Source organism: Oncorhynchus mykiss, chromosome 30, assembly GCF_057628025.1.
Source record: "Oncorhynchus mykiss isolate SJ-2025 chromosome 30, ASM5762802v1, whole genome shotgun sequence".
Taxonomy (NCBI): domain Eukaryota; kingdom Metazoa; phylum Chordata; class Actinopteri; order Salmoniformes; family Salmonidae; genus Oncorhynchus; species Oncorhynchus mykiss.
The window spans coordinates 33,731,544-33,758,858 of NC_143051.1; the positions used below are offsets into that span (position 1 = coordinate 33,731,544).

At 47.0% G+C, this 27,315-nt stretch overlaps 1 protein-coding gene across 2 annotated transcripts in view; it reads left to right on the top strand.

Annotated features, from left to right (window-relative positions):
- The window catches only part of LOC110488369 (protein capicua homolog), a 35,320-nt gene that overhangs the window by 943 nt on the left and 7,062 nt on the right, over positions 1-27,315 (top strand). Inside the window, exons 2-16 of one of the 2 annotated variants that reach the window (XM_036970686.2) lie at positions 2,884-7,184; positions 11,429-11,560; positions 12,077-12,245; positions 14,122-14,221; positions 14,708-14,890; positions 18,178-18,310; positions 18,791-18,966; positions 19,271-19,409; positions 20,291-20,373; positions 20,650-21,553; positions 21,908-22,047; positions 22,219-22,379; positions 23,741-24,303; positions 25,544-25,767; positions 25,992-26,137. In XM_036970686.2, the coding sequence (XP_036826581.1) occupies positions 3,446-7,184; positions 11,429-11,560; positions 12,077-12,245; positions 14,122-14,221; positions 14,708-14,890; positions 18,178-18,310; positions 18,791-18,966; positions 19,271-19,409; positions 20,291-20,373; positions 20,650-21,553; positions 21,908-22,047; positions 22,219-22,379; positions 23,741-24,303; positions 25,544-25,767; positions 25,992-26,137 (6,992 nt within the window). In that variant the 5' untranslated portion in view covers positions 2,884-3,445. The remainder of the gene's footprint in view (positions 1-2,883; positions 7,185-11,428; positions 11,561-12,076; positions 12,246-14,121; positions 14,222-14,707; positions 14,891-18,177; positions 18,311-18,790; positions 18,967-19,270; positions 19,410-20,290; positions 20,374-20,649; positions 21,554-21,907; positions 22,048-22,218; positions 22,380-23,740; positions 24,304-25,543; positions 25,768-25,991; positions 26,138-27,315) is intronic. The other variant, XM_036970687.2, reaches the window with a different exon arrangement.

Sequence of the window (27,315 nt, forward strand, 5' to 3'; positions counted from 1 at the left end):
AGAATATTTTTTTCTAAGCGGCCTTGTGTTGTTTGGCCTGCGTCACTGGACTTCCCGGCCCTGTTGTGTAGTAAACTGATAGTAATCGCAAAGCACTACGACCAATAAGAGTGCTTCACACATACACAGCACGGTACTATTCAGCAAAACTAACAGTGACCACATTCTTGCAATCGTTTGCATTTTACAGTACTTCAGTTTAGGGTTGTAGTTAAAAAAAGAAAAAAGATATCTACATTCAGCCTAAGTCTAACTTTAAGTACGTGACATGTGTACATTAGCCGGTAGTTGCACTATAGGTCCATATTCTCCACCAGTTAGCATAGTTTTATAGTTATATATTTATGCATCGAAGCAGTCGAGGTGTAAATTCATCCCACTGGGCACGCACTGGTTAAATTAACGTTGCTTTCTCGTCATTTCAATGAAATGATGTTGAACCAACGTGGAATAGCCGTTGAATTGACGTCTGTGCCCAATGGGATGTTATGCTAATATGGATTTTCATAATGCTCTAATAGGACATTACAACAAGTTCTCCAATGGTGACAAATGGCAATGCTAGGGTTATACAGCGTTGATATGGCAACATTTATTGAACATTGAATCAACACGAGATTGAAAATGAATGCAATATTGACAAATGGATAAGGCTCATACATTTAGAATGGAAATGCCATTGTGCCTTCTCTCGAAGTTATCATTATGACACACCCACAAACTTGCTGGTGTGCATAATGCACTTTTGAATAAACAATGTGCACACTTCCAACAAATTATTTTACGATGACAGTTCTTTGAATGCAATCTCAAGTCTCCTGAATATAATTTGCATAACACAGATACTGGGTTGTAACTGTGTGTATTATCAAACAGCAGTTTACATGTTGTGTGGTCACAACAACACAGGTCTGTAGTTTCTTATTACAAGTAGATGCCCTGGAGTTCTGTAGAGCTCCAAATGACTGGACGTACATTACATTGTAACAACCTAATATTCAATAAATGTCATAATTTCTCCCAGCCATGTTGTATATGTCTCAAACATACCATGACATGTAGCATTAAATCCCATGTGATTAAAGCAAAACTGATACTCTGCTAAATAATTTGGTCTAGACTTTGATGTTTGTATTTGGTCGTGCACTATAAGATGATTAGGCTGTTTGTTGAATCACTTTGTGGTGTTGTCTGAAACTGAGGCCGATGGGAACTGTATACTGGAAGAAACAACCCATGATGTAAGAAAGATAGGCCTACAACACTTGACGCTGCCTGTTTCAATGGAAAACCCAAACCAAAACTGTTGGTTTTCAGATAGTTTCTTTCATCCACATAGGTCAGCATTCCACAACATGGATGTTTTCCCTGGCAGTGGAAAATGCCTCTAAATGAGTGGTTGGTATGAAATCTAAGGAGAAAGAGAGGGCTAAAGAGACAGGGTAATAAAGTAGCAGGAAGTTAGGTAATGGTCCATGACAGGAAGTGTGGATTGTAGGGGCGGATTGGTTCGGCTATGAAATAGATAAAGGTCACCACCGAGAACGAGTGAGAGAGAGAGGGGAAAAGAACGCTTGAGTAAGAGAGAGAGAATGAGAGAAATGCAAGTGAACAAGAAGGAATTCCCCCACCTCCACTGCCTTAGCCAAGAAACCAGCGCGTGTGTGTGGGGGTGCAGACTCATTTGGAAGTGCTCGTCCAGACGCACTTCCAAATGTGCCTGCCGCTATTCTGCTATGCTATATTGTTATATTACTTTACACATTATATAAGATTGCTTCATTATGGTTTAATTTGTATTCACACAGTGTTAGGTGTATGATTATATATAATATAGGCTACATTATGTAATGTACGCATTGTACACTGAGTATACAAAACATTAGGAACACCTTCATTTTGAGTTGCAACCCACTTTTGCCATCAGAACCGCCTCAATTCGTCTGGGCATGGACTCGACAAAGTGTCAAAAGCGTTCCACCGGGATGCTGGCCCATGTTGACTCCAATACTTCCCACAGTTGGCTGGATGTCCTGTGGGCGGTGGACCATTCTTGATACACAAGGGAAACCCAGCAGCGTTGCAGTTCGTTACACACTCAAACCGGTGCGCCTGGCATCTACTACCATACCCTGTTCAAAGGCACTTATATTTTTTGTCTTGCCTGTTCACCCTCTGAATGGCACACATACACATCATTGTTTAAATTGTCTCAAGGCTTTTAAAATCCTTCTTTAACCCAGTCTCCTCCCCTTAATATACACAGATGATTTATTTCGTTATTTTATTCAACCTTTATTTAATTAGACAAGTCAGTGAAGAACAAATTCTTATTTTACAATGATGGCCTACCGAGATCAAACCCTCCCCTAACCCGGACAACGCTGGGCCAATTGTGCGCCGCTCTATGGGACTCCCAATCACGACCGGTTGTGATACAGCCCGGGATCTAACCAGGGTCTGTAGTGATGCCTCTAGCACTGAGATGCAGTGCCTTAGACCGCTGCGCCACTCAGGAGATCTGATTGAAGTGGATTTAACAAGTGACCAATAAGGGATCATAGCTTTCACCTGGATTCACCTGGTCAGTCTATGTCATGGAACTAGCAGGTGTTCCTAATGTTTGTAATAAAATAGTAATACCCATTACTTATTGTGTTGGGTGATATATCATTCAATAATGAATGTATTACCAAGGACAAAAAATACATGGTTTTATGGACTAGGCCTATATTTGAAATTCTTTTTCAAAAATGGTCCTTTTTACTTTGACAACAACTTCACCCCACCTCAGCCATTGTCTGGTGAATGGGCTTTTTATAATGTCACAATGCATTTATCACATGAATAATCCAGTCCTCTTTATGTTCTGCTGTGTTTCAGGATCTGGAATAAGGTGGAAAGAGCTGGAGACAGAAAGAGGAAAGGGCGGGATGAGAAAGAGAGGAGCTGGAAGAGCAGGGAAATAGAGGGAGGAGAGCAAGAGGGGCTGGAAGAGCAGGGAATAGAGGGAGGCGAGCAAGAGGGTCTGGAAGAGCAGGGAAATAGAGGGAGGAGAGCAAGAGGGGCTGGAAGAGCAGGGAATAGAGGGAGGCGAGCAAGAGGGGCTGGAAGAGCAGGGAAATAGAGGGAGGAGAGCAAGAGGGGCTGGAAGAGCAGGGAAATAGAGGGAGGAGAGCAAGAGGGGCTGGAAGAGCAGGGAAATAGAGGGAGGAGAGCAAGAGGGGCTGGAAGAGCAGGGAATAGAGGGAGGCGAGCAAGAGGGGCTGGAAGAGCAGGGAAATAGAGGGAGGAGAGCAAGAGGGGCTGGAAGAGCAGGGAAATAGAGGGAGGAGAGCAAGAGGGGCTGGAAGAGCAGGGAAATAGAGGGAGGCGAGAGGAACTGAGAATCTGGTCTCTGGAAAAGTAAGCCACTGTAAATCGTAAAGCAAACGCCAATGCAGAGATGAAGCCAATTAAAAAGCAAGGAAGGCGCTCGCCCCCGTCGACCCGGGCCAAAGGTGGGAAGAGACGGGGAGCGGTGGACAGTGGGGAGAAAAGAGACTCGGACGAGAACAGAGACCAATCCCCTAAAAGTCAGACCCCACCCCAAACCTCATCTCACTCAGAGTCTTCTCAGGAAGAGTCGATGACACTTACGGCTAGGGCCACGCCAGAGAGGGAGGTCCACAGAGAGGGGCCCCAGCTCCCAGAGACAGTGGCCGCAGCAGCAGGGTCCCTCCCTGGGAAGTCAGAGGACTCCCGCCCGGGGAGTGTCAAGTCGCTGAGCGCCCACAGCACAGACAGCAGCAGCAGCGCCGCCAGTGCTGCCAACAGCCCCAACCCCTCGTCCAACCGCAAGACAGCCACCTTCAAGGCCCGCGTCCCCAAGAAGAAGTACACCTCTGAGCACTGTGCTGCTGCAGCTGCTGCCGCCAGCAACCACGGATACCATGGCAACCCCGGCACGCCCCCACTGAACAGCAGTAGTGCTCACTGTGGTAGTAACACCGGTAGTCAGTCGTCGGGCTTATCTTCGGGGCCCGGGTCGACGGCGAGTGAGGGCGGTTTGCTTACTGACATCAACAGTCAGACCAGGAGACCAGTGGAGGACTACATTACCACTATAGCTCCACCACAGGACAGGGATAACACACCTGGACCCCCTCCCACAGGGGACAGAGACAGGAGAGGCCCAGAGGGAGGCAGAGAAATCTCCCCCAGCCCTGTCCGCTGCTCCTCTACAGACACAGCCAGCGAACACGACCCTGACGTGAGCGATCTACGCCGCCCCAACTTTCCCCACACCAACCCCAACACCGAAGCACACACACTGGACCTGGTGCAACGTAGCACCCCACGCACTCCGACCCCACAGAGCCTGTCGGACGCGCTAGCCGACGCCCTGGCAAAAGGTCTAAAGAACCAGCGGGTGCTAGCCAGGCAGGCTAGGAGGAGAACTGGAAAGTGGGAAGAGGAGAACGGAAGGGGAGTGGGGAGGGAGAGCATGGACTCGGTGTTCCGAGCGGGTGTGGTGCGGCGGGTGAGTGGCGAGCACGGCAGCCTGGAGGTGCAGCTGAACGGCGAGAAGGAGCTGTACCGCTACCCGTTTCGCGAGGGCCCCCAGGGGCCCGTGGACATCATCATGGACGCCCCGCCGCCCGGCTCCCAGGCCGTGCCCATCGGCACCCCTGTGTGCGTGCCCTTCGGAGGCAACGAGGACGGCGGCACCACAGAGGCCCAGCGCCAGTGGTACCGAGAGGGCCTGGTCACCCAGGTGGACTCCCACCCGGCTGTGTCCTACCCCTATAGAGTGTTGTTAGAGGACAGAGCGCCCCCAGGGGATGAGGAGGGGGATGGCAGGGTGGGCACTCCGACCGCTGTGTGGGTGTCCCGTCAGAGCCTCCGCCTGCTGGTGCCCCCCTGGGACCTGGACCTGGGACCCTCCGGAGGGGGGCGAGAGGACTGCGATGCTGCCGCCGAGAGGGGGAGAGAGAGGGAGAGAGAGAGAGAGGACAGGGACGAAATAGAAGTGGAGCCAGAGCTGTGTTTCCCCAGCCATGGGATGGGGCTCAGCGCAGCTGTGGCTGGGTCTGTGTTGGGGAGGCTTTCATACCCTGGAACGGCCCCCGCCTCCTCGTCTTCCTCCACTGTCAGCTCCCCCGTCACCCCTGCCTCGGTGCTGAGTCTGGTGCCCGGAAGAGACTGGGAGCGAGAGAAGGACCTGGTGGAGAGAGAGCGGGAGCTCCAGAGGAAACAAGAGAGAGATAACCGAGAGAGGGCCAAGCAGCATCACCACTTCATGCCCCTGACCCCAGAGGAGGACATAGAGGTGTCCCACTTCAGCATGGTGCCCATGGGGGCGGCGGGAGGTGCGGCCAAGGCCCTGGCGGTGTCCCAACACAGGCACATACTCTCCAAGCCGCCCCCGGGCTACCTCAGCCCCCACCTGTCCGTGGTCCGGGGCCTCGGAGGCACCCCGCTGGTGGGCCCCCACTTGGCCCTCAACCCCCACCCCCCTGCCTCCCCCACAGTGCTAATGGGCCTGGAGTCGGGAGCCCTGTCAGCGGGGGCGGCCGTCATCGCCACCCCTCAGCTCCCTCTGCCCCCCTCGTCCTCCCGCGGCTCCCTGGAAAAGCCACCCTCGTCAAACACCAACTCCCACGGTGCATCTGGAGGGGGTGGAGGCTCGGGTTCGGCGTCCTCGTCGCGCTCCCGCACCCCTCTCACGGTGGCCCAGCAGAAGTACAAGAAGGGCGACGTGGTGTGTACCCCCACGGGCATCCGCAAGAAGTTCAACGGCAAGCAGTGGAGGAGGCTGTGCTCCAGAGAGGGCTGCTCTAAGGAGTCCCAGAGAAGAGGCTACTGCTCGCGTCATCTCTCCATGAGAACTAAAGAGATGGAGGCCAGCGGAGGGGGCAGAGACCGTGGCGGGGCCAGCAGTACGGGCACCCTAACCCCGTCAGACCTGAGGCTGGGCGGCGGCCGGACCAGTTCGGAGTTCGACTGGGACAACACGTCGCGAGACAGCAGCGAAGCGAGCAGTAGGGGAGGGGATTCACGCCCCCGCATGGTCCTGCCCTCGTTCCTGCCCCAGGACCTATCACACTTCGACTTTGATGAGTGCGAGGCGGCCACCATGCTGGTGTCTCTGGGCAGCTCCCGCTCGGGCACGCCCTCATTCTCTCCGATCTCCAACCAATCGCCCTTCTCGCCCACGCCGTCGCCCTCGCCATCCCCGCTCCTCAGCTTCCGCCCAGCCACCTTCAGCCCCATCACGGCCCCGCCTTCTCTCACCCCTCGCCGCCACCGCCATCTGAGCGGGACTAAGATGAGCACGCCGGGCTCGGAGCGCGAGCACCACCTGTCGGGCATCGTACCCACCTTCCAGACCAACCTCACCTTCACCGTGCCCATGAGCCCCAGCAAGCGGAAACTGGATGCCCTTCCTCCGCCACTGCCCCTCCCCGACCAGCAACTAGGGGAGACTATAGGGCTCCGGCCAGCCGCCTTCAGGGTGCTCTCCCCTCAGAGCCAGCCCACCACCCCCTCCTCGCTCTCCTTCCCCCGGCCCCGGAGCGCCACTAGCCGCCCCCCATCCTCCGCCGCCTCCACCCCTCCGCCCATGCTGGTGTCCCCCACCCCTCCCTCCCCACTGCCCCAGGACCCCAGCCCCCGCCGCATCGTGCCCCTGCGAGACTCCCCCGTCATCGTGAGGAACCCCGACGTCCCCCTGGCCAAGTTTACCGAGGGACCCTTAGGGAGGAGGGGAGGAGGGGGCTGCTCCTCAAGAGACCACAGCCAGCCCCTGCATCTTGCCACCGGCCTCCAAGCACCCGTGCCCATCAACGGCGCCGTCACCAATGGAGCGGTCCTCATGCGAAACCCCGCCTCCACCCTGGTCCTTGTAACCTCCTCCCAGTCCCTGACCCCAGCCGTCACGGGACGCCCTGTCCACTCCAGCCCAGCCCCCAGTGGTGGCTCCGCCTCAATGTCCTCTACTGGCTCCGCCCTCTCTAGCTCTGGATCAGGCGGTAGGGAGTGGGAGAGGAAGTCTGGAGGGCATCAGGACGCCATTGGAGGGACACTGCCCCAGCCGGTAGCCTGCCACCCCTCGCCCACTGCCCTGCTGCCCCTCATCCTACCAGCCGAGTCCCCTCAACCTGCACCCCGCAAGGACATCATCATGGGACGGCCCGGGACAGGTAACACCACAATCATTATAAGGGTATATAGGAGTTAATATAAAGGGGTTTATAAACTGGGTGGTTCGTGCCCTGAATGCTGATTGGCTGACAGGCGTGGTATATCAGACCATATACCACAGGTATGACAAAATATTTATTTCTACTGCTCTGATTACGTTGGTAACCAGTTTATATGTGGTATATGGCCAATATACCACGGCTAATGGCTGCATCCAGGCACTTTCGTTGTGCGAAAGAACAGCCCTTATCCGCGGTATATTAGCCATATACCACACCCCCTCGTGCCTTATTGCTTAAGTATAGGATTTAGTATATAGGTGTTAGTATTAGAGGTCGACCGATTATGATTTTTCAACGCTGATACCGATTTATTAGTATATAGAGGTGTATAGGGGTTAGTATATAAAGGTGTATAGGGGTTAGTATATAGAGGTGTATAGGGGTTAGTATATAGAGGTGTATAGGGGTTAGTATATAGAGGTGTATAGGGGTTAGTATATAGAGGTGTATAGGGGTTAGTATATAGAGGTGTATAGAGGTTAGTATATAGAGGTGTATAGGGGTTAGTATATAGAGGTGTATAGGGGTTAGTATATAAAGGTGTATAGGGGTTAGTATATAGAGGTGTATAGGGGTTAGTATATAGAGGTGTATAGGGGTTAGTATATAGAGGTGTATAGGGGTTAGTATATAGAGGTGTATAGGGGTTAGTATATAGAGGTGTATAGGGGTTAGTATATAAAGGTGTATAGGGGTTAGTATATAGAGGTGTATAGGGGTTAGTATATAGAGGTGTATAGGGGTTAGTATATAGAGGTGTATAGAGGTTAGTATATAGAGGTGTATAGGGGTTAGTATATAGAGGTGTATAGGGGTTAGTATATAAAGGTGTATAGGGGTTAGTATATAGAGGTGTATAGGGGTTAGTATATAGAGGTGTATAGGGGTTAGTATATAGAGGTGTATAGGGGTTAGTATATAGAGGTGTATAGGGGTTAGTATATAGAGGTGTATAGAGGTTAGTATATAGAGGTGTATAGGGGTTAGTATATAGAGGTGTATAGAGGTTAGTGTATAGGGGTTAGTATATAGAGGTGTATAGGGGTTAGTATATAGAGGTGTATAGGGGTTAGTATATAGAGGTGTATAGGGGTTAGTATATAGAGGTGTATAGGGGTTAGGGGTATATAGACATCATAGTAACATACATCAGTGATAAGGGAAATGGGGAGAGTTATTATTGGAGGGATGGTAGAAACAATTCACCACAGGTTGAATGTGACCACTCAGAATGGCTGTGTAATTACTGGCGTTTACCTTGCCGTCTACGGGGTTGTGTGGATCTAAACCATGCCAGGAAAATGCACCCCCACATCGTAACAGAGCCGCCAAGAACTCTCATTCACTCAAGTGTTTCCTTTATTTTGGCAGTTACCAATGTGTGAAAATGAGTGACTTCAGTGACAAGAAATGTACATTTGTACTTTTGCAACATGGCCGCAAGAATGCTCTGTCAGGCATTACGTAGTAGGCAGCTAAATATAATGTTGGCCTGTTATGTCTTTCAGAATGTGTGTGGTGTGTGGTTTGGTGTAGGGTGGGGTGGGAGGGGGGGATGTCAACGAGTGGGTGATACAGGGTGTTGGTCTGCGAGCTTCAGTTTCAGTTAAACTCTTAAAAGGAACGTGTCTAGACATGCAAGGCTGCTGACAAATGCACACACACACACAGTCACCCAGTCTCACACACACACAGTCACACACACACACACACACACGCACACACACACACACACACACACACACAGTCACACACACACAGCGCTCAATATAGCAGACAACACACAACCTCGGGTAAAGCACCAAGGGCAAGTCCAGTGTTTCTTTTTATCCCACTGAACTGAAAGAAGTAATCATATTGCAGTGTTGTCATGGATACTTTGTCTCTCTATGGAATTAGTGCAGTTAAACTTAGAACTCTCTCTGCTTGTTGGATCGTGCTTCTCTCTGCTTTTCTATCAGTTATTCTCTATGGGGGCGAATCCTAACTTCCACTTCAAATGTTCACTTAGTCCCATTGAAGTCAATGGGAGATTAAGTGAACATGTAGATTAAATGGAAATTAGGATTCGCCCCTATGCTTCCGCTCCTAACTTTCGTCTAGAATCTAAAACCCCGTAGACACCAGTTAGTATTTTCAATGTAATACACTCTCATTGAACAGACCCCAGAGTTCAGAGCTAGCCCGTCTAGACCAGTAGTCTCAACGTGTGTGTATGAAATGACATGCTCCCCCCCCCCCCCCCGTGACCCTCCCGCGTGTCATGAGATTATCTGAGGAGGGCTTGCAAGTTAACCACTTCAAACACTTCTGAGAAGAAACCCCTCTCTCTTGTAAACACAACTCATTCATCCTTCCTCGTGTACAGTATTCTCACCTGACCGACATCGAGTCAAATGGAATGTTATTTGTCACGTGCTTCGTAAACAACAGGTGTGGACTTTAACAGTGAAATGTTTACTTACGGGTCCTTCCCAACAATGCAGAGAGAAAGACAATAGAGAAATAATAGAAAAGTAAAACACGTAGTAATGAGTAGTAATAAATACTCAAGGAGCAAACGATAACTTGGCTTTATACACAGGGTTTTTTCAATTTTTTATTGAACCTTTATTTAACTAGGCAACTCAGTTAAGAACAAATTCTTATTTACAATGACGGCCTACCTGAGACGACAACATAGCAAAGCAGCTACACATGACAACATAGCAGGGTAGCAACACAACATAACAACAACATGGTAGCAACACAACATAACAACAACATGGTAGCAACACAACATGGTAGCAGCACAAAACATGTTACAAACATTATTGGGCACAGACAACAGCACAAAGGGCAAGAAGATAGAGACAACAACACATCACGCAAATCAGCCACTACTGTCAGTAAGCGTGTCCATGACTGAGCCATTGAATGAAGAGATGGAGATAAAACTGTCCTGTTTGAGTGTTTGTTGCAGCTCGTTCCAGTCGCTAGCTGCAGCCAACTGAAAAGAGGAGCAACCCAGAGATGTCTGTGCTTTGTAGACATTTAACTAGATACCAGTACCTAGTCGATGTGTAGGGGTACGAGGTAATTGAGGTAGATACTGTATGTACATAGAACTAGGAATAAAGTGACCGATAATAATAGCAGCAACAGCATATGTGATGAGTCAGAAAAGTTTGTCCAAAAAAGTATGTCAATGCAGAGAGTCCAGGTAGCTATTTGGTTAACTTTTTAACCAACTACTGTATTTAGCAGCCTTATGGCTTGGGGGTAGAAGCTCTTCGGGGTCCTGTTGGTTCCAGCATTGGTACCGCTTGCCATGCAGTAGCAGAGAGAACAGTCTACGACTTGGGTGGCTGGAGTCTTTGATCATTTTCAGGGCCTTCCTCTGACACCGCCTGGTATAGAGGTCCTTGATGGCAGGGAGCTCGGCCTCAGTGATGTACTGTGGTCGGATGCCAAGCAGTTGCCATACCAAGCGGTGATGCAACCAGTCAAGATGCTCTCAATGGTGCAGCTGTAGAACTTTTTGAGGATCTGAAGGCCCATTCCAAATCTTTTCAGCCTCCTGAGGGGGAAGAGGCCTTGTCGTGCCCTATTCAGGACTGTGTTGGTCTGTGTGGACCATGATAGATCCTTAGTGATGTGGACACTCTGGGGTCACTTGAAAATGTCAGGGGAACAATCTCAATGTGACTTAAAAATCGTAAAAGAAGTTGCAATGTGTGAAACCCCATATACTGTAAGTACAGTATATGTTGTTCTTGACCAACTAGGTTGTCATTGTAAAATATAATTTGTTCTCTATGTACTTGGAGAAATATCTTAATCAATTGAAGCATATTTTATACTAATCAAGACCTATGTTCCTTTTCAAATAAGACCCTGTATATTAGTATTCCATTTGACTGCATGACTGTTAACCAGTGTGGATTCCGACATGGTGGGTCACTTCCCAATGGGGCTGAGATGGACATGACTAAAGACTGGGCTCTAACAGGAAATATTTTGTTTTTCTCAAGGGTCACAAGAGAATTCAAATGGCGGGGAATTCAGTGTGGACACGCCGTCATGGCACAAAGACAATTTGGGAACCACTGCAGTTAACTCTCACTATTTGAGATTTTTTTTTTTTAAATCACCAACTATTCATAATATTTTCCTTCCGAATCCGCCTTTTCCTCCCACAGTATGGACCAATGTGGAGCCCCGGTCAGTGCCAGTGTTTCCTTGGCATTCATTGGTCCCTTTCCTGGAGCCCAGCCAATCGAGTGCGGCTGCCCAGCCCACTGATGGCCAACAGCTTGTCAATCAGAGCAACGGTGAGGATTTGATCAACACTTATGTGTTGAAATAAATAGGCCTATTCTGACCAGGTTGCATACACAACTCATATGTGTTGTACTTACTTATATTGTAATGATATTTATGGGGAAAAGTGTACAGTATACCGCATTGCATCTTTCACTATTTGCTGCATCACTTCATAAATAAATAACTGTTGAATAACTGAACTAAAATAAATAACTCACAGTACAAATACACAACTTTTATGTTGGTGACCTGCCTGTTTTTTGAAATTACATTGAGATTTAATTACATGGATTACATTGAGTTTATTATCGAGTCCAAGAATCCTAATTTCTCTCTGAAACCATTTTATCTACTTAATGTAAGGGATAATCAACATGGAGCTAGCTATGTGTTTTCTGGGAATAATGCATGGTGCGGAAGGTAGGTGCCACGACACAGAGCAGAGTGATAATTACCAACCAGTCATAGATGAGGGATGAAAACCAACCAGGATCCACCAACTAACTCCCCTCTCTCTTGGTCAGAGCCTCGTTGTGGGGTGGCCCTAGTGAGTGACGGACGGATGGGCCCACCAGATGCAGGATCAGGGTCTCCATCCCGCCCACCGCCCTCCTCCAATGACAACAACCCCCAAGCTGAAAGAGCAGAAAGGGGCGGAGCCGACAGCGAGACGGAGAGCGATGCAGATGACCCGTACGTTTTTTCTAGGTTGTTTAATGGTCGTTCGAAAGTGTGTCATCTGTTGTATTGCAGGTGACACACTACAAGTGGGATGTAAAAGGAAATAATGTTGTCTGTAATATTTGAAAGCCCCCCTAGGGCTTTCTAGAATAGTCTTTCACAAAGGCTTGCGTTGCCTTAGGAACCAGGAAAGACCGGTTCTCTTTCAATTGCTCTAGCTTCATTGATTGTTGAATACATTTAGTTTGATGGAGAGACCTACATAGAGCAAATGTTATAGCTGTGTTTGGATACAGTAGAATGTACCACTTTAAACTCCCAAATGGGCTTAGAAATGAAGTGATGAAGAAGGATAAAGCTTTTTGCCCCACTCAACAATTCAAATCAAATCAAATTGTATTTGTCACATACACATGGTTAACAGACGTAAATGCGAGTATAGCGAAATGCTTGTGCTTCTAGTTCTGACAATGCAGTAATAACCAACGAGTAATCTAACCTAACAATTCCAAAACTACTACCTTATACACACAAGTGTAAAGGGATAAAGAATATGTACATAAAGATATATGAATGAGTGATGGTACAGAACGGCATAGGCAAGATGCAGTAGATGGTATCGAGTACAGTATATACATATGAGATGAGTAATGTAGGGTATGTAAACAAAGTGGCATAGTTTAAAGGGGCTAGTGATACATGTATTACATAAAGATGCAGTAGATGATATAGAGTACAGTATATACATATACATATGCGATGAGTAATGTAGGGTATGTAAACATTATATTACGTGGCATTGTTTAAAGTGGCTAGTGATCATTTTTTTTACATCAATTTCCATTATTAAAGTGGCTGGAGTTGAGTCAGTATGTTGGCAACAGCCACTCAATGTTAGTGGTGGCTGTTTAATTTAACAATTCTTAATCGTGGTATGTTACTAAGGGCATATTCTCTTGAAGAAATAGCTATTAGCACAGAATTGAAAAATATTAGAAAATCTGCCCTTTTTTTTGGTTCTCCTACACATTATTATGTTTTTCTGATTGGCAGGCCATATTCACATTAAGTTTCTGATTGGCAGGCCATATTCACATTAAGTTTCTGATTGGCAGGCCATATTCACATTACGTTTCTGATTGGCAGGCCATATTCACATTAAGTTTCTGATTGGCAGGCCATATTCACATTAAGTTTCTGATTGGCAGGCCATATTCACATTAAGTTTCTGATTGGCAGGCCATATTCACATTAAGTTTCTGATTGGCAGGCCATATTCACATTACGTTTCTGATTGTCAGGCCATATTCACATTAAGTTTCTGATTGGCAGGCCATATTCACATTAGGTTTCTGATTGTCAGGCCATATTCACATTACGTTTCTGATTGGCAGGCCATATTCACATTACGTTTCTGATTGGCAGGCCATATTCACATTAAGTTTCTGATTGGCAGGCCATATTCACATCAAGTTTCTGATTGGCAGGCCATATTCACATTTGTTTCTGATTGACAGGCCATATTCACATTGAGTTTCTGATTGGCAGGCCATATTCACATTAAGTTTCTGATTGGCAGGCCATATTCACATTAAGTTTCTGATTGGCAGGCCATATTCACATTAGGTTTCTGATTGGCAGGCCATATTCACATTAAGTTTCTGATTGTCAGGCCATATTCACATTAGGTTTCTGATTGGCAGGCCATATTCACATTACATTTCTGATTGGCAGGCCATATTCACATCAAGTTTCTGATTGGCAGGCCATATTCACATTTGTTTCTGATTGACAGGCCATATTCACATTGAGTTTCTGATTGGCAGGCCATATTCACATTGAGTTTCTTATTGGCAGACCATATTCACATTGAGTTTCTGATTGGCAGGTTCTTTCCGGGTGTAGCAAATGATCCTGCCCCGTCTACAGGCACTATGAAGAGGCGGACTCAGTCCCTCAGTTCTCTTCCAAAAGATGGAGACAGAAAGGTGAGCTCTCTGCTTGACTGTCTCTGGCTTTTATTTTATTAGCTCTGTCTCTCAGTCCAATATCCCACTCACATACAGTATGTGTCCCCCTCTCTGTGTGCCGTTATCTACAGATCAAGGATCAGATTACATGACCCCCAATGTCAATCTTACCATTAGGGGGATAAAGAATATTTGACCCTGTATCAGTGGTTAGGGTCAAATTCTAACTACTCCTTGCGGCTCATTGCTTCCATGTACCCTCTTACCTCTCTCTCTAGATATTACAAAAGCAATGCAATTAATTTGTTAGTCATCCTGCAAACGATTATTGCGATGCAAACAATTATCGCAAACACTGATCAAGGATGAGGCTGCTGGTATGGTTACTGATCCTTCCTTATTATTATTTCTCTCGCTCTCTCTCTCTCGCTCTCTCTCTCTGTCTCTCTCTCTCTCGCTCTCTCTCTCTGTCTCTCTCTCTCTCTCTCTCTCTCTCTGTCTTAGAGGGAAAAGGACCACATTCGGCGGCCAATGAACGCGTTCATGATCTTTAGCAAGCGTCACCGGGCGCTGGTGCACCAGAGGCACCCCAACCAGGACAACCGCACGGTCAGCAAGATCCTGGGAGAGTGGTGGTACGCCCTGGGGCCACAAGAGAAGCAGAAGTACCACGACCTCGCCTTCCAGGTACATACCAATGATGTACAGTGCATTCAGAAAGTATTCAGACCCCTTGACTTTTTCCACATTTTGTTACGTTACAGCCTTATTCTAAAAAAAAAAAAATCCTCATCAATCTACACACAATACCCCATAATGACGAAGCAAAATCAGGTTTTTAGAATTTTTTACAAATGTACAGTGCCTTGCGAAAGTATTCGGCCCCCTTGAACTTTGCGACCTTTTGCCACATTTCAGGCTTCAAACATAAAGATATAAAAATGTATTTTTTTGTGAAGAATCAATAACAAGTGGGACACAATCATGAAGTGGAACGACATTTATTGGATATTTCAAACTTTTTGAACAAATCAAAAACTGAAAAATTGGGCGTGCAAAATTATTCAGCCCCTTTACTTTCAGTGCAGCAAACTCGCTCCAGAAGTTCAGTGAGGATCTCTGAATGATCCAATGTTGACCTAAATGACTAATGATGATAAATACAATCCACCTGTGTGTAATCAAGTCTCCGTATAAATGCACCTGCACTGTGATAGTCTCAGAGGTCCGTCAAAAGCGCAGAGAGCATCATGAAGAACAAGGAACACACCAGGCAGGTCCGAGATACTGTTGTGAAGAAGTTTAAAGCCGGATTTGGATACAAAAAGATTTCCCAAGCTTTAAACATCCCAAGGAGCACTGTGCAAGCGATAATATTGAAATGGAAGGAGTATCAGACCACTGCAAATCTACCAAGACTTGGCCGTCCCTCTAAACTTTCAGCTCATACAAGGAGAAGACTGATCAGAGATGCAGCCAAGAGGCCCATGATCACTCTGGATGAACTGCAGAGATCTACAGCTGAGGTGGGAGACTCTGTCCATAGGACAACAATCAGCCTTATATTGCACAAATCTGGCCTTTATGGAAGAGTGGCAAGAAGAAAGCCATTTCTTAAAGATATCCACAAAAAGTGTCATTTAAAGTTTGCCACAAGCCACCTGGGAGACACACCAAACATGTGGAAGAAGGTGCTCTGGTCAGATGAAACCAAAATTGAACTTTTTGGCAACGATGCAAAACGTTATGTTTGGCGTAAAAGCAACACAGCTGAACACACCATCCCCACTGTCAAACATGGTGGTGGCAGCCTCATGGTTTGGGCCTGCTTTTCTTCAGCAGGGACAGGGAAGATGGTTAAAATTGATGGGAAGATGGATGGAGCCAAATACAGGACCATTCTGGAAGAAAACCTGATGGAGTCTGCAAAAGACCTGAGACTGGGACGGAGATTTGTCTTCCAACAAGACAATGATCCAAAACATAAAGCAAAATCTACAATGGAATGGTTCAAAAATAAACATATGCAGGTGTTAGAATGGCCAAGTCAAAGTCCAGACCTGAATCCAATCGAGAATCTGTGGAAAGAACTGAAAACTGCTGTTCACAAATGCTCTCCAACCAACCTCACTGAGCTCGAGCTGTTTTGCAAGGAGGAATGGGAAAAAATGTCAGTCTCTCGATGTGCAAAACTGATAGACACATACCCCAAGCGACTTACAGCTGTAATCGCAGCAAAAGGTGGCGCTACAAAGTATTAACTTAAGGGGGCTGAATAATTTTGCACGCCCAATTTTTCAGTTTTTGATTTGTTCAAAAAGTTTGAAATATCCAATAAATGTCGTTCCACTTCATGATTGTGTCCCACTTGTTGTTGATTCTTCACAAAAAAATACAGTTTTATATCTTTATGTTTGAAGCCTGAAATGTGGCAAAAGGTCTCAAAGTTCAAGGGGGCCGAATACTTTCGCAAGGCACTGTATTAAAAATAAAAACAGATATATAACATTTACATATTCAGACCCTTTTCTCAGTACTTTGTTGAAGCACCTCTGGAAGCAATTACAGCCTTGAGTCTTCTTGGGTATGACGCTACAAGCTTGGCACACCTGTATTTGGGGAGTTTCTCCCATTCCTCTCTGCAGATCCTCTCAAGCTCTGTCAGGTTGGATGGGGAGTGTCACTGCACAGCTATTTTCAGGTCTCTCCAGAGATGTTAGATCTGGTTCAAGTCCAGTCTCTGGCTGGGCCACTCAAGGACATTCAGAGACTTGTCCTGAAGCCACTCCTACATTGTCTTGGCTGTGTGCTTAATGGAAGCCACTGTGTTCCTGGGGACCTTCAATGCTTCTGAAATGTTTTGGTACCCTTCTCCAGATCTGTGCCTCAACACAATCCTGTCTCGGATCTCTACGGACAATTCCTTCGCCCTCATGGTTAGTTTTTTCCTCTGACATGCGCTGTCAACTGTGGGACCTTATATAGACAGGTGTGTGCCTTTCCAAATCATGTCCAATCAATTGAATTTACCACAGATGGACTCCAGTCAAGTTGTAGAAACATCAAGGATGATCAATGGAAACAGGATGCACCTGAGCTCAAATTTCGAGTCTCATAGCAAACATTTAATCAATTCTAATAAGGTATTTCTGTTTTAAATGTTTTATAAGTTTGCAAACATTTCTATAAACCTGTTTTCGCTTTGCCATTATGGGTTATTGCTGAGGAATTTTATTTATTTAATCAATTTTAGAATAAGGCTGTAACATAACAAAATGTGGAAAAAGTCAAGGGGTCTGAATACTTTCCAAGGCACTGTATATAAACCCTTTATGACTGACAGGGGGCGCTGTATTGAAGCCACTGCGCAGTCATCTTGGTTTCTCCTCCAGTGTAAAAAAAGATTTTGGAAGCTATAGAAATGCATTTATTAATGTCTACATTCATTTTTTGCATGTTTATTCTATTACAGACACCCTAATGCATACTTTTAAATTATATTATGTTAGCTAAATAAAAAAATGAAATTATTTTTTTAATTGTAATTTTTTTAAAGAGAGTTCTAATGTTACTGTCCCCACTACAGCAAAAAATACTTAAATAAATGTAGTTTTGTTCTTGAAAGTGTATAATTCCATTCATTCCTATGGAGGACTGCTCCTACTGGGGGAGTGCCAATATGGCCGACCGGTGGCTTCAAAGCCTCTCAATGGCCAATACATAGCATCAGCAATCCAGGGTTTATGCACATCATTGGTACATAGACCATACAGCACAAACTGATCTGGGACCAGGCAATAATGATTATGTTAATATCAAAAGATTATGTTGTTTATTGTGCCTTTCAATACACCCAAGGACTGAACCGGGGAATAGGATATTCGGTTTTCTTTATGTCCTTCCTTTCTATCCTTTTCATGTTATGACTCCTTTTGACTGACTCCATTCTCCCTCCCTCCATTCCTCCCTCCTAGGTGAAGGAGGCTCACTTCAGGGCCCACCCAGACTGGAAGTGGTGCAACAAGGACAGGAGGAAGTCTATCTCTGAGGGCCGAGGGACCCCGGGGGCCAAAGAGGCACGCGAGAGGAGCATGTCGGAGAGCGCAGGTCAGTGTGTGTGTGTGTGTGTGTCTTTTCACCATAGGTGTGTGCGCATTTGTGTATGTTTATTTATCATCTTAAGGTCTTACACTTTACTTACAGGAACATGTACATAGTAGTGAGAGAGGACTGTAATGAAAAGTGTTACCTACTTATTGGTATGTGTCTGTGCTCCACTCCTCTGAGGGTGCGTGTGGGTGGGTTTGTTTTTCCCTGTGCTTGTACAAGCTATTTTGAATCATCTTGGTTGTGTGTAATTGTGTGATTGTGTGCTGGTATGAGTGCGTTTACTCTTTTTAAATGTCTTGCGTGCATTGTACGCTATTGGCCTGTTTCCCGGACACTGGACGAAGTGGCAAGCTCAATTGAGAATCTCCATTGAAAGTGTTTTTTAGTCCAGCACTACGTTTAATGTGTGTCCGGAAAAGCAGCCTTGTTTAATGTGTATGTGGTTTTACTAAGACTCCTTCTCCCCCTCCTCCATAGAGCCCGAGTCAGTGTCTCAGGGCATGGAGTTGAAGGGTACGGCAGGCCCAGGCTGGCCTGGGGGTTCTGAGCATCATGTGGGGGACTACAGTGGCCAGCTCCCTCGCACCCGTGCCTTCTCCTATAGTGCTGTACACAGCCTGGAGAGGAGGGAGCGGGCCAGAGATGTGGAGAAGGTACAGGACTGATATAGTTAGTGGCATCCCGTTTTCTTCTGTTCGACCTGTTTTGTGCGCCATTTTCCACTGCTCATCCTTTTTGTTTTGTCTTTTCTTCATCTTTTTTCCCATCTTTCTTCTCTCTCTGTTTAGCAGTAGTTCTACACTAACAGACTGCGTTACAGTATATCTCAAAGCACTTAGCATAGTAAGAAGGGAACTCACCCACTTTTACTACCAATGTATGGCGCCCACACCCAGGTGATGCACGGCGGCCAATGGGGCCGTGGAGCTAACTTCTGGCTCTGCATTTCTCACCCAGTTGTGCCTAGAAGAGACCGGCTCGTTCCACAGCCACCCCCCTACTCTCTCCCTGGCACAGTGTGGGGCCAGCGAGGACGTGACCAGCGACGAGGAGCGCATGGTTATCTGTGAGGAAGAGGGGGACGATGATGTCATGGGTGAGGTCACAGTCATATTTAGGGGGTGTTGGTAAATTGGCTCTGGAGTGCCAGAGTGTGCTCTGGGCGTTTGTAAATTCAGAGCGTTTCGCTCTCGGAGCTTTCAGAGCTCACACTTTCAGTGCAGTCAAGCACCCAAGCTAACTGGCTAAAGTTGGCTAGCTTGCTAGCTACTTCCAGACACAAATGAGAGAACACCTCACTCTGGCCATTTTACTCTAGAGGGTTGGTGACTGTGACTGTGCTGCTTGCAACAATTGAATTACAACTTTTACTGACACCGTTCATATTCAACGGGTGTTGCGCATTCGTAAGTTCATCAGTTATTCTGTGCTCTGGCACACTAGGACGAGAGTGCTCTAAAATCGGAGTAGATAGCTAGAGTGAATTTACAAATGCACCCTTAGTGTGGCTACCATAGAATTAGGAATTAGAATTTAAAAAAATAAATGTAGGAAATTCATCACCTACATGTATGCCTCTACTGCCATTCATTCCAATAGACTGGTTTGGATTTCTCCCTGACCAAAATGGCTGCCATTATCATCCCTTTCTGGAACTTTGAGGGTTAATGACATAGCTCCTCTAGTAATTTAATAGGATCTCTATGACATCCACTGTCACATTCATAGAAATAGAATAGATTCCCTATTATTTTTCTACGGTTTTAATACTGTGCCTGTTCTATGGCTCCTCAATGTCTTGCACATGTAGTCTGTAGATGTTTTACAACAGGAATAATCTCACAGATAACTAATTTCCCCCTAGCTGGGATGTTGGTTGTCTGTCTCATATTCGTCCATTTTAATGGCACGCACCCTATTGTTTCATTACTGTCTTGTCACATCTGATTGGACCTATTGCTTCCTCTTTATGTCCAGAGGACTCGTGCCCAGAAGGATCCATAGACCTCAAGTGTAAAGAGAGAGTGACTGACAGTGACGAGGATGAGCCGGATGGACAGGTACTCTACACGTTTAGCCGTATAGCCTCTTTAGCCTTTTGGACTGTAGGTGCTATTAACTAGGTACAATTTAGATTTCATGGGTAATGGAGCTGCCAAATGAAGTAGCATTGTCCTTCTGAACAGATATCTAGTAGATTCGATTCCTACTGTTTCTTCTCACCCATGCTAAGGTGGTGTGAGTCTGATCCAGTTTAAATTCTACATTGGTGCAATAAGAGAGTTAATTCAGGAGGAACCTTAGTTAACATTTCTCTTTGATCTCTCCCCCTCCAGCAAGCCTTCCAGCCAGTGGTCCGTTCCTCTCTCCCCTCCTCCACCAACACCTCCCACGCTGACTCCCACTCCGACTCTACCAAGGGGGACACAAGGGGGAGCGCCGGAGAGAGCTCTGAGAGGAAGAGAAAACGAGGGATGGAGGGAGGAGAAGAGGGAAGTGGAGAATCCAAAAGAGGAAGGGGTGGAGGGGGGCACGTTCCTTCTAATTCCATCCCTGGATCGGCACCCATCACCTCGACCCCTGCTCTGGGTTATGGACTCACCCAGGTGCTCGGTGCAGTCCGGATGGCCCCCACCGTGGTGACCAACATGGTATGCCCCATCACCAGCATGCCCATCCCCATCGCCAGCAAGCCAATGGAAGGCTCCATTGCCCTCAGTGCCCTGTCTGGAGAAAAGAAAGCCATGCTTCTGATTGGAGGACCGGGAGCAGGAGGCGGGCCTTTCACAGCAGGGGGTGGGTACTTGTCCTCGTCCTCTTCAAATCCCGTGAGTGTGGGGCCGGGGGGGCTGCAGGTCACCAGTCTAGTGCTGGGAGGTGCTTTCCCCAACCAGTCTATACAGCTTATAGCCCCGCCTCAGCCTCTCTTAAGCTCCACCCACAGCACCCTACCTTTCCCCCTCCCCCTGCTGCAGCCCCAGTTCCTTCCTGCCGGTTCTCTCACCCCCCCTGGCGGTGCCAACCCTGGCCTCACCCAGGTGCAGTATATCCTGCCCACCCTGTCATCTTTCAGCGCCAACCCCAAGACCCCCTCCCCTCAGCTAACCCAGCAGCCAACCGGCGTCCGCACGCTGCCCTCCACTCCGCCCACACATGTCTCCCTGGCCAATGGAATACATTCGGGGGCAGGAGTGGAAATAAGATATGCCACAGTGGGAGGGGTCAGCCCTGGAGAAAGAGGTGAGAGAGAGGAGAGATTGGTCGACAGGGATGGAAAAGGGGAGGACCTATGGAAAAGGGGAGGATACTTTGTTATATACAAGGGGATATGTTTACGACCATCCAAAATTCACAAATCTAAGTTTTATTTTTTGGGGGGAAGTTAGTTGAATGCTCCTTCAAGCCCCGAATAAGTGTAACCCTCTGTTTAGTCTAGCACTTTAATGTTACCTGTCAGTGAGAGATTCATCACCTTATGGTTGTCATTGGTTATCATGTCAACACAGTGTTACCTAAACCAACATCTCTCGCTCTCCCTCTCTCTCTCTCTCTCTCTCTCTCTCTCTCTCTCTCTCTCTCTCTCTCTCTCACCAGTCCAAGCCCAGTCTCCAGTCTTGCAGAGCAAGATGTTGGTTCCCATGGCAACAGTGAGAACTGGCTCTACTCCTCCTCAGCCCAGTTGCCTGGTGGCTCCTCCCCTTCCTGTGCAAAATGGTGCTCTACCAGGAAGCAAGGTAGCGATTATTACACACAAGCATAACATACAATATAACAGCAACTCTCTGAATAAATGTGTTGTTACTGCGGGAATAATGACACACAACCCATGTTCCAAGCAGCTAGCTGATGCATGGGGACCACTAGCCTCTTGGCTGACCTGTTGATGTGTGTGTTATCCTGCACAGATGATCCAGATCGCCCCCATGCCGATGGTCCAGACAAATGTCCACTCTGCTGGAGCAGTGCTTCCTGGGAGTCCCTTCCCTGTATCCATGGCAACAGCCACTGTGATGACTTCGGGCATCACACCCCCCCAGACCGTGTTGCTAACCTCGCCTCCAACAAGGTACTCACTTTAACCTACGAGAAACGTCTGATTATGCAGTATATTATACTGAACAAAAATATACATAAGCGCAACATGTAAAGTGTTGGTCCCATGTTTCATGAGCTGAAATAAAAGATTCAATACATTTTCCATGCACACAAAAAGCTTATTTTTCTCACATTTTGTGCACAAATTTGTTAACATCCCTGTTAGTGAGCGTTTCTCCTTTGCCAAGATAATCAATCCAGCTGACAGGTGTGGCAAATCAAGAAGCTGATTAAACAGCATGATCATTACACAGGTGCACCTTGTGCCGGGGACAATAAAAGGCCACTCTAAAATGTGCAGTTTTGTCATACAACACAATGCCACAGATGTCTCAAGTTTTGAGGGAGCGTGCAGTCGGCATGCTGACTTCAGGAATGTTCACCAGAGCTGTTTCCATAGATTTTAATGTTCCTTTCTCTACCATAACCCGACTCCAACGTCGTTTTAGAGAATTTAGCAGTATGTCCGACCCGCCTCACAACCGCAGACCACATGTATGGCGTCGTGTGGGTGAGTGGTTTGCTGATGTCAACATTGTGAACAGAGTTCCCCATGGTGGCAGTGGGGTTTTGTTATGGACAGGCATAAGCTACGGACAACGAACACAATTTCATTTTATAGATGGCAATTTGAATACAGTGACGAGATCCTGAGGCCCATTGTTGTGCCATTCACCCGCCGCCATCACCTCATATTTCAGCATGATAATGCACGGTCCCATTTCGCAAGGATCTGGGCACAATTCCTGGAAGCTGAAAATGTCCCAATTCTTCCATGGCCTGCATACTGAGAAGACAGCTCACCCATTGCTCTGGATCCACGTAAAACACAGCGTGTTCCAGTTCCCTCCAGTATCCAGTAACTTCTCACAGCCATTGAAGAGGAGTGGCACAACATTCCACAGGCCACAGTCAACAGCATGATCAACTCTATGCAAAGGAGATGTGTTGCACAGCATGAGGCAAATGGTGGTCACACCAGATACTGACTGGTTTTCTGATCCACGCCCCTACCTTTTTTTTAAGGTATTTGTGACCAACAGATGCATATCTGTATTCCCAGTCATGTGAAATCCATAGATTAATGAATTTACTTCAATTGACTGATTTCTTCAAATTAACTGTAACTCAGTCAAATCTTTGAAATTGTTGCATGTAGCGTTTTATTTTTGTTCAGTGTATATGTCCCACTATTACTTTCACGTGGTTTTAATGACAAGAGAACCTCTGCAGACTTTTAGTTTATTGTGTCTGTGCCTTTGTCAAATGACCTTCATCAGAACAATGTGTACATAGCTGACCCTCCTGCTTTTTGGCTCTCCTTTACTCTAGGATCACTTATGTCCAATCAGGCACCGGAGGGGTCTCCACGGCAACAGTCCAGGCCCCTCCCTCTTCAGGCCCCGCCTACCTGCCATCGTCCCTGACTACCCTGGGCTTCACCGCCATCGCCCCGGCTGGCCAAGCCCTTGTGCACCCTCTCGTAGTGGGCCAACCACCCTGGCTAGCCCCGGCCCTTTCCCCTGGAGCCCCGGGGACTGGACGTCAACTCCTCACCGCCATTTACCCGGACCAGAACGTCACCCTGGCGCCAGATGGGGTTTCCATGACCTCTGTGCCCCCCAATTTGGCTCAAGAAGTGTCCGGCCAATCATCAAGCTCAGCTGTCGGCGTCCAGGGTTCAAAGGACGTGACCCTGTCACATGAAGAGGGAATGCCACACCTGACTGCAGAGATGGAGCACAAGCCACAGGTGGAGGGCCAGGCCCAAAGGAAGACCAAGACACAGATAAAGAAAGAGAGCATAAAGAAAGAAAAGATGACAGAGGATGTCGAGGCACATAGCAAACCCGGTGCTAACTCAATGGGTACGTCCAGCAGCAACACACCAACAGGTACGTCAAAACTGTAGTCCGCCTGCCCTCACTCTCACTCTGTACCCTTTCCCCTCCTCCTCTCTTACCTCCATCTCTCCTCTCCTCACTTCTCTGCTTATGGCCTCTTCTGCTATAGTTGCCTCTTTTATAACTAGCTATGCTACTATATAGACTATATATACAAAAGTATGTGGACACCCCTTCAAAATAGTGGATTTGGCCATTTCAAATTTCTGCCCTGCTAGAGCTGTCCCTGTCATCTGTAAGTGCTGTTATTGTGAAGTGGAAATGTCTAAGAGCAACAACGGTTCAACCGCGAAGTGATAGGCCACACAAGCCCACAGAACGCGTTGCACATAAAAATTGTCTGTCCTCGGTTGCAACACTCACTACTGAGTTCCAAACTGCCTCTTGAAGCAACGTCAGCACAAGAACTGTTTGTCGGGACCTTCATGAAGTGGGTTTCCATGGTTGAGCAGCCGCACACAAGCATAAGATCACCATGCGCAATGCTATGCGTCAGCTTGAGTGGTGTAAAGCTCGCTGCCATTGGACTCTGGAGCAGTGGAAATGCGTTCTCTGGTGTGATGAATCACCCTTCACCATCAGGCAGTCCGACAGACGAATCTTGGTTTGGCTGATGTCAGGAGAACGCTACTTGCCCCAATGCATAGTGCAAACTGGAAAGTTTGTCAGAAGAGGAATAATGGTCTGGAATAATGGTTTTTCATGTTTCAGGCTCCTTAGTTCCAGTGAAGGGAGATCTTAATACTACAGTATACAATGACATTCTAGACGATTCTGTGCTTCCAATTTTGTGGCAACAGTTTGGGAAAGGCCCTTTCCTGTTTCAGCATGATAATTCCCCGTGTACAAAGCAAGGTCCACACAGAAATGGTTTGTCGAGATCAGTGTGGAAGAACTTGACTGGCCTGCACAGAGCCCTGACCTCAACCCCATCGAACACATTTGGAATGAATTGGGACGCCCACTGCGAGCCAGGCCTAATTGCCCAACATCAGTGCCCGACCACACTAATGCTCTTGTGGCTGAATGAAAGCAAGTCCCCACAGCAATGTTCCAACATCTAGTGGAAAGTCTTCCCAGAAGAGTGGAGGCTGTTATAGCAGCAAAGCGGGAACCAACTCCATATTACTGCTCATTATTTTGGAATGAGATGTTCAACTAGCTGGTGCTTTTGGTCATGTAGTGTATTTTTACTAGGAATCATGAGCCACTGTCATGTCTTTTCCTGCAGGGAGTGAAGAAAATGGTGGTCGAGCCAGCCACGTGAAAGAAGAGAACACGGACGATGCCAGAGATTATGCCAAAGAGAAACAGACAGACGTGGATGGAGAGAGGGAGAGGTGGATAAAGATGGAATGTGGGACACCTGAACCAGAAAGGTCCAGGGAGACAGATGATTGGCCCCATGAGGGCCACAACAAAGGGGACAGTGGCAACGAGGGCCACAGCAAAGGGGTAAGAGATGACTATAGATATTACAAAAGCAATGCAATTCATTTGTTAGTCGTCCTGCAAACGATTATTGCGATGCAAACAATTATCGCAAACACTGATCAAGGATGAGGCTGCTGGTATGGTTACTGATCCTTCCTTATTATTATTATTATTATTTTTTTCTTCTCTCTCTCTCTCTCTCTCTCTCTCTCTCTCTCTCTCTCTCTCTCTCTCTCTCTCTCCAGGCTGGACCGAGGGAACCTCCCCACCCTCCCACAGGACAGGACACTCCTCCGCCTGCCCCACAGACTGACAGGGACGCGCCCCCCTCAGCCAAGAAGACCAAATTCCGCCCTCCACCACTCAGAAAGCCCTCCGACTCCATTGACAAGTGAGTGGCAGGGATTGGGGGAGGGAGCAATGGGAGGAAATGAAAACGTTACCATAGTTGACAGTAAACGTGTATTGACTGTTGACAGTTATGACCAATTGGAGAAGATTATGTAGCCAGGGAATCAGTTGGTTGGAGCTTGTTGCTTACATCAGTAAAATTGAGGGTTCGATCCAGACCCGGCGCCAGGATAAAGTGACTAAGGGGGCAGTTGTAATCGGCGAGAGGGCTACATTTCTGGGGGGGGGGGGTTCTTGCATTGGAATTGTATTGAATTCTGCTTATATCACACTACACCAGAATAAACATAACGTTCACATGCAGAGGCTCCGAGATCATTGAGTGCTTTTGAAGTGACAGGTTGGAAATCGACCCTCTCTCTGCTGCGCTGTATCAGCGTAAAATAGGGGCTTTCTAGCAGTCGTAAGAGCAAATATTCAGGAGGCAGGCAGGTAGAGGTGCAAATGAGTGTTGGATTTATTTACACAGCGCGGATGTTTTGAAAGATGACGGTGGAATTTACAAATATATATATATATATATATATACAAAAAATAATGTCATCAGGCAAAACCTGTCTTAACCAATAAAGCATTGGTGGCGTCTACCAGGCTCAAATACAACCTCCCCTTGAGTTCCCATAACGTGAACTAACTAGAACATCTCCAAATGGCCACTTAAATACATTTGGCCAGTCCTATTCTCGGCACGCAGGCCAGGTATGTCCACCACAGGTCAAGTTGTAGAAACATCTCAAGGATGATCAATGGAAACAGGATGCACCTGAGCTCAATTTCAAGTCTCATTGCAAAGGGTCAGAATGCTTATGTAAATACGGTATATCTGTTTAAAATGTTTAAATACATTTGCAAACATTACTAGAAACCTGTTTTCGCTTCATCATTATGGGGGTATTGATGAGGACAGAACGTCATTTAATCAATTTTTAGAATACGGCTGTAACGGAACTAAATGTGGAAAAGGTCAAGAGTCTGAATACTTTCAGAATGGGCTGTATGCACGCTAAAGCACGCACGTTGACACGACATTAAACATGACGGAGAAACCGGACTCATGCTCTCCAAAACAAAGACAGTGAAGAAATTGACAGTAAACTGGTAAATGCAATTAAATAAACCAAAAGTTCTTTATCACAAGTGTTGTGTAGTTTGTGAGCT